This window comes from Trichechus manatus, unplaced genomic scaffold (assembly GCF_000243295.1).
Source record: "Trichechus manatus latirostris isolate Lorelei unplaced genomic scaffold, TriManLat1.0 scaffold00417, whole genome shotgun sequence".
NCBI classification, from domain to species: Eukaryota; Metazoa; Chordata; class Mammalia; order Sirenia; family Trichechidae; genus Trichechus; species Trichechus manatus.
Window position 1 is genome coordinate 36,016 of NW_004444353.1, and position 8,095 is coordinate 44,110.

An 8,095-nucleotide genomic window follows, 5' to 3' on the forward strand; every position below is an offset into this window, starting at 1 on the left:
CTTATGTCTTGATAAGATATTGTTAAAAGTAAATTTTTGAGTGAAAACTCCCAAGCAAAGGACCTGCTGTATCCATGAACTGACCTCTCATTCCCATACTATTTCCACACCCAGATGAAAATGCATCTTCCTCCAACATCACTTGAGTGAATTTTCTTTTTTTCTTTAGAACTGTCTCCGCTTCTGCCAAAAAAAAAAAAAAAAGTCTTTTATTCTTTCAGCAAATACTAAATATCTATCACATTCCATGTTTTTGCACTGGGAAAACAGAGATAGAACAGAGCCCCTTCCCTCCAGGGCTCACAACCTAATTAGGAGGAAACAAACATAAACTCGTGATTAAGACAGGGTATAGTTATGTTGAGAACATAGGACAGCACGTATTTAACCTGTAGGAAGACCAGCACCAGATCTGTCTGGGAGACCAGGAATCACAGAGCAAAGACAGAATAAAAAGCGACTAATAACATATTCAAGGAGCTCTGATGGCACAGTGGTTAAGTGCTCAGCTGCTAACCGAAAGGTGGACTGTACAAACCCACTAGCTGCTCCAGGGGAGAAAGATGTGACAGCCTGCTTCCATAAAGATTGACAGCTTTGGAAAGCCTATGGGGCAGTTCTACTCTGTCCCATAGGGTCGCTATGAGTTGGAATCAACTCCACAGCAACAGGTTTGGTTTGTTAATAACGTATTCAGCACACCTGTAATTCTTTGCACATGGGAAAGTAAATGGCAAAATAAGAAGCTAAAAAGAGAGTCAGGATCCATGTCAGGAAAGATCTTTTAGGCCTGCTAAGGCTTTTGAAAGGATCCCTGGTGGTGCAACAATTAAGTGCTCGGCCTCTAACTGAAAGGTAGGCAGTTCAACCCTACCAGCCACACCACGGGAGAAAAGACCTGGCGATCTACTCCCGTAAAGATTTACAGACTAGGAAACCCTATGGAGCAGCTCCACTCTGTCCTATAGAGTCCTATGAGCCAGAGTCGACTGGACAGCACACAACAACAACAACAACAAGGCATTTGAATCTAAGTAACAAAACAAAATTCCATCAGTGTAAAATTTAATCTTTCTCCTCTCCTAGGAAAACACACTTCTCATTCTAGAGTTCCTCACAAAGCAAATGAGGAAATTGGGTAACTGATTTGAGGCTCCATACTGTATTGGGTTCCCTGCTTGGATGTCAATAACAATCCAAAAGATAAGAATATCAAAGTTTCCTTTTAAGCCACAGCTTATAGGTTATAAAGAAAGATCAATTTAGGAAACATTCTTAAGCAGAACCTTAATGAGTTCATACATCCTGGGCAGATCACCCCATCATCTACCCTTACAAATTCTACTCCAGGTTAACCAGACAATTACTCAGCAATGGCTCAGATAGTTTGAACAAGCACTGCTTCAGAAGGTCTATAAATAGAAGCAAAAACTGAAAATGTACAGACTTCAGTATTGGATGATATTGAATTCAGAGTATAATACAGCTGGTAGGAAAAGTGAAAAGTATAACCTGTGATGGTGTAAATACTACTCAATGTTGCAATACTAAAAGAAAAAAAAAGTTTAATTTTCTATAAATATTATCAATTTATAAGGAAGATAAAGGAATATCTTTATCTTTTAGGAATACTTTAAAATGTATTTTATTAATGTACATGTAACTATACCATGCTATATTATTTGTAAATTGTCTAATGCTTCATGACTCACATTTATTATTGCAGAATAAGTCAAAGTTATTGCTTTCACAAGAATATTCTCCAATACATTTATTTATTTAAAACAAATACACAAATATGTTTGCTCTATTTCAAAATTCTCCTTTTCAAGGCTTGTCCTGAGCACCCACAAAATTTGAGTCACTCATGCTTATGCTTTGATTGCTTAGATCTCAATGTGCATTATGTCTCCTTTGTTAAGCAGAGAACTTCTCAGAACTACGAAAATATTTCTCAAGCTAAGTGCTTCCTGAGTAATCATTTTCCTGCTAGCTCAGATCCTTCCTGGGAAAGAGAGAGAACATCATCTATGACTCCTCTTAGCTTCTGGTACAATGTTTTATTCACAGTAAATGCTTTATAAGGAAGAAGTGATTAAAATAGTGTTTCAACTTGGATATGTTTGGTCAGATTGTAAACACCCTAAGAATGGAGACTGTGTCTTTGTTGTTCACTGTTTAAACCCTAGTGCCTAGCACGATGTTTGTCAAACTAAAGATGCTCAAAATATGTAAGAGGAATATATGCAAAGTTGTGATCAAATAAATGCAACTCAATAAGCATATATTAAATATCTATTATTATTAGGTCACTATGCTTCAGTCTATGAAAGATATAATAATTCTTTAAGTACATCTTTCCAAAAAGTTTCAAGTCAGTAGGGAGAGAGACTCCTGACTACCTCTAATATAAGACTAACACAATTCTGTAACGTCTTTCTGAGACAGAAAAATGAGTCGGAACCTAATGGGGAGATCAGGAAAGTTTTCATAGAAAAGATTATTTATTAATGTCACCTGGAAGGATTTTAAAAAACAACAAGAAGAATCAAAGAGGAGTAAATATTTCAGTCAGAGAGAGTCAAATGATCAGACATCTAGGAACAAGGTACTCATGGCATTTTCAGAAGTGGATATTATCTGAGACCCCAGAAGAGTACTACTTTAGCATACATGATAATACATGGGTAGCTTGTTAAAATGCAAGTTATTGGGCTCTGTCTCAAGAGTTTCTGATTAAGTAGTTCTGGAGTGGAGTTGAAGAATCTGCATATAAACAAGATGCTTAAGTGGTCGCGCTTCATGGGTGCTAGACCACACTGAGAACAATGATGGGTATGAAAGGGAAGTGGAAGCCATATTGGAAATATATCCAGTGGGTACACAGAAAGACTGTGAAGATCCATAGGACTGAGGACCCAATGGAGGATGAAGAATAAAAGAGAAAAAAAAAAAGTGTATTGGAGGAGAGCTTTAAATAGAAATTTATTATTTCATGATTTGAAAAGTTAAAAAAAACTCATTAGTTAACATTTATAAAATACAAAGAAGTATAAAGAAAATATAAAACAAACCATTATACAACTATGAAGAGATTTTGGAATACGTCTATCTAAATTTTTAATGTATATGTGTGTGCATGTGCATGTGTTTATGTGTGTGTATTTGCATGAAATATATACACTATTCTGTGAAAATTACCCTGTTTATTAATCTAACTTTTCACGTAACAATATATCATTTAGAGCCATGGCAATATTTAGCTGGTTGAATAATCTTTCATATTTTATTTAAACAATTCCCTAAAATAATATTTTAAGCTGTTTCCAAATTTTCATTTCAAAATATAATGCTGTGTTGAACATCATTATGCATTTTTGCACTCTTGCCCATTTTTCCCCCTTTAGACACATCCTTAGAAGATGGATCACTAGGACTGTACATTTACCAAAGAGACAAGAATGATTCTTTTAACAAATCGTAGAGTATTCTTTTCATTCACATTTCTTCTGACTCATGTTCTTTACTCATGCAACCATTGTGTGGAATAATAAATAATTATCAATAAACCACAGGAATTCCTGAAATCCAGACTTTTCCTACTGGTTATATTGTATCAGATTTACATTTTATAGCTACACACTCTGCAGGTAGTGAGGCTGTCTAGACCCAACATATGACTTCATCTGTACGTGCTAATACGTTTTATACATGTATTAATCATGGTCCTACTTTGTGCCAAGTGCAATATTTGTAATAAGATTAGAGATGCACAAGTCATAGTTCCTGCACTAAAAGATTCCACAGTCTAGAACTGTGTAAAAAGCGGAATAGAGTGATAGCATGGATCAAAAAGCTTTTTTAAGGTATAGTGGTTACTCAAATTAGCGAATGATTGAGCATGAGTCAGGGAAGACTTTATAGAGAAAGAATACTTTGAAACTTTCTTAAATTCTCTTCGAAAGGAATACTTGGAGCACAGTCTTGCGAATTTGCTTGATCTTCACACTGTAGATTATGGGATTCATTACAGGAGGGATGAGCAGGTAGACGTTGGCAATGAGAGTGTGCACATAAGGAGGAGCACTCTTCCCAAATCTATGCACCAGGGACAAGCTGATCATAGGGATATAGAATATAGCAACGGCACTTATGTGTGAGACACAGGTACTGAAGGCCTTTTTCTGCTCCTCTGGGGAGGCAATACTGAGCATGGAGCGGATGATCAGAACATAGGAGATGGCGATCAAGATAAAGTCTATGCCAGCAGTAGAGATGACAATGGCCAGGCCAAATGCACTGTTGATCTTGGTGTCTATGCATGAAAGCTTCCTCACATCAGGGTGGAAGCAGTAGGAGTGATGAAGCACATGACTTCAGCAGAAAGACAGACGTTTAAGGAGCAGAGGTAAAGGCAGCAGAGCTGTTGTTCCTCTGATAACAATTGCAACGCCTGCTTTGATAATCCGTGAATTGGTTAAGATTGTGGCGTATCTCAGCAGATTACAGATGGCAATGGAGCAGTCAAAGGCCATTGCCAGGGGCACTGAAGACTCCATGAACATGAAGCCATGGATAAAGAACATTTGGCCGATGCAGACATTAAAGCTGATTTCTCTAGCATTGAACCAAAAACTACGCAGCATAGTGACCACCGTGGATAGGCACAAACCTAGGTCGGTGAAGGATAGCGTGGAGTGGAAATAGTACATGGGTTGATGGAGGCTCGACTCAGTGACAATGACAAATAGGATCATGCCATTCTCAGAGAGGGAAATGGCATAGAAACAACAGAATGGGATGGCAATCCAGGTATGAGTGATTTCGAGACCAGGGATGCCAGTAAGGCAGAACACTGCAGGGTGGAAAATGCTCTGGTTGAAGGATGGCATGATGAGTGAAGGAAGCAGATTTCCCTGGGGGAAAAGACCGTGTCTTGTAATAATAAGGGGGAAAAAAAGTTTTTACTTTCTCTTACCTATCACTCAATGTAGGAACAGATCATGCCCTATTCTTCAGTGAAAGTGCACAGTCAATTACTGTTTTCTTAGATTTGGAACTGATCTTGGATGAACTAAAGGAAGAAACAACACTAAATTATATGAGGAAATCTGGGTTCTAGCAAGAGTCTCACTATGTTATATCTAGGCTTCAGTACATATACGTATACATATTTTAAAAGATGGGTTAGATTAGACATTAAGATATTTTTCAACTCACTAATTCCATGTATATGGGCGGATGGGATATATCTGGGCAACAAAGCAAACTCAAAAAGCAATTCACCCTGCTTTTCTTCACTTTTCAGTTTCCAAGACCAAAATGCTGAGGCCCATTAGGATTTACAAGTCCTTGTGGACCAAATAAACATACGAAAATAAAGATACTAAATATTTTACTAGTAAAATACTTTTAATTGAATAAATACAGAACAGTGTTGATAAAAACTTTATAACCCGAAAGAAACAATTAAATCTCAGCAAATAGACTATAGCAGGTAAAAGTAGGCAAGAGTTTGTTTATCCGGGTAATATCTGAGAACTTGAAGATGTTTAAGGGAAATACTTCCCCAAGAAAGACGGCCTGAAGGTAATCTCAGCGGAACAAAGGAACTCATTGGACCCTAATATATCATAACTGGAACAGAATAACAAGAGTAAGTTTCTTGATTTTTTTAAAAGGCATTGAAAATGGATTTCTAAGGAGTCGGTCCCTCAGAAACCTTCTCTGCAGCTGATTTCAGCTCCACTTAGGTGGATGATGATGACTGTGATTATCTCCTCTGGGGACATGAGCACGCACTCACTCAGGTCAATGAATCTATAGCATCTAAGAAGTTCCTCTATGTTGGTTCTTGACCTAAGACTTCTCTCACCACATTTTCATCTATAGAAAGAATGCTGGGTGTTGAATGTATTTGTTCTTCATTCATTTATTTATACCTGCATTCATTCAACAAATATTTAAATATCTACAAAGTGTCTGTGTGTGCATTGGACAGAGTTGAAATTAGAGCTGGTTTCCCAAGACAGTCTGTACATGACTCTGGGAAAGAAAATGTTTGAGGGTAAGTCAACTTGTAGACTTTCATTCCAGCCCCTGGAAGAACAGGCTGGAGCCTGGACTTGAGTGAGACTAATTAGTTACAGAAGGTGGGATCAAAAGGACGTTTCTATAGCTATTTGATGGGAGGAAAAGAGAAAAACATTCAATGCAACACTCTTCTTTGAAGACTCTCTTAAATCTTATAGACCAGAAAATTTGAATTGAAAGGCAATGCAGAACACAACAAAACCCATGCCCTTTGGAGTCAGCCCTTGAACTTTAGTTGAAAGATAAGCCTCACTTTCACCAGTGACTTCACAGGCAAAAATTGGGACACAAACCTACCCCTGAACCCATAAGGGGTTTCAGCTCCTTTTGCCCTACTAATAAGACCTGAGAATTATCAAATCAATGGCTGTGGCTGAAGCCGCAATAGTGGTTAAATATTGAGGAGTATTAAATCTAGGAGAAAAGAGGTCTAAGGACAGAGCCTTGGGAAACAGTAGTATTTAAGGAAAAGGCAAGAGAAACACCTTCTAATGAGACTCCACAGGCATGGCCACTAGGGGGAAATGACCACCAGTACCTCACCTTTGTTTCTTTTTTTCCAGGCTTGTGTTCTCAGAGCCAGTAATAAAGCCTGGCACAATTACGTCTAAGAATATTTGTTGAAGAAATCAATGTATTGCTTCTGAAAATGATGAAATACCCTTGGACTCTTAATAATCTTGATGCATGGTTCCCACAAATCCGAAGTCAAATTCATGTAGCCATATCAGTATATTTTAAAATAGGAGAGAAAATTTCTTATTAATTGGATGTTCTTGAGACTAAAACATTGCTCAGATTGGGAACTGTGATAATTTTTTTTCCCAAAAGAAGTGGAGAACTGATAAGAATCTTAAAATCCTACCCTCTTTATTTTAAAGATGAGGAAGCAGACTCTCAACTTGATGCTCATTTTGCTATAGCATATAAATGAGACCCTAATGGATTATCTAATTGATCACAGTAGACTTTCTCCCTAATAACAATAATGATACTGTATTAAATACCTCCTTTGTGCCAAATGGAGCCTTAGTGGTGCAGTGGTGAAGAGCTACGGCTGCTAACCAAAAGGTTGGCAGTTTGAACCCACCAGCAGCAACTTGGAAACCCTACAGGACAGTTCCACTCTGCCTATAGGGTCGCTATGAGTTGGAATCGACTCGACGGCAATGGTTTATGTTCCAAACACTTTATTTCACTTTATCTTTTTGTCTGAGTCCACCTTTCTACTGCTTTACGTGCTTCTCATGGTCTCTGTTTTCAATTCCTATAATCAAAGGTAAACATATTAGACTCTTCAAATACAGGAAACTGTATTACCAAATCTTGGAAGAAAAAAATTTTTTTTTTTTAATTCTCTGATTCTTTAACCACCTTTGAGTTTCCTGTACAAAAACTGATGAGAAAGTATGAAATTACAATTCTGGAAAAAATATATTTAAACTTATCTTTCTCCCTTACTGAGAAAATTGCCAAGACATACATAGCCCAAATGCCATGCTCTTGCCACTCCTTATTTGGAGAGAACTTGTTTTTTAAAAAATTGTAGATTGAACAAACACAGGCTCGTGACTATATTCCATATATGTAATAACTACTTAGAACATTAGACCAATTGTTTTTTTTAATTGACATAATGCATGGATCTGTTGACTGCATAACACCGAGTTCATGCTCAGAAATTGCCTCTTAACTGTTCTGCTTGGTCTTTATAACCCATTCTGAAGATTATACAGGGCCTGATGTATTTTTAAAAGTCTGCAATGCACTACAACACTGACCTCATGCACAGAAGAATTCTTGGTCAAGAAAGGGAGGTCATTTGATCCTGTTCCCTGCTCTGTGAGGGGTCATCTCAGCAGAGTCTTTTATAGCCATTTAGAAAAAGAAAGAGAAGGAGAGAAAGGGAATGAAAAAGAGAAAGATAGAAAGGAGAAGGAGACAGATATAACTTCCACCTCACAAACTTACAGCAAAAAGGTCCCTCTCTCCTATAGCTGGG

General features: G+C 37.5%; 1 protein-coding gene across 1 annotated transcript; it reads right to left on the reverse strand.

Annotated features, from left to right (window-relative positions):
* Positions 1 to 3,947: 3,947 nt before the first annotated feature.
* LOC101352344 (olfactory receptor 51F2-like) lies at positions 3,948 to 4,902 on the reverse strand. Its single transcript, XM_012559938.2, is given in 1 exon segment — positions 3,948 to 4,902. A coding segment is annotated over 1 exon segment (945 nt). The 5' UTR covers positions 4,893 to 4,902.
* Between the last annotated feature and the right edge of the window lie 3,193 nt (positions 4,903 to 8,095).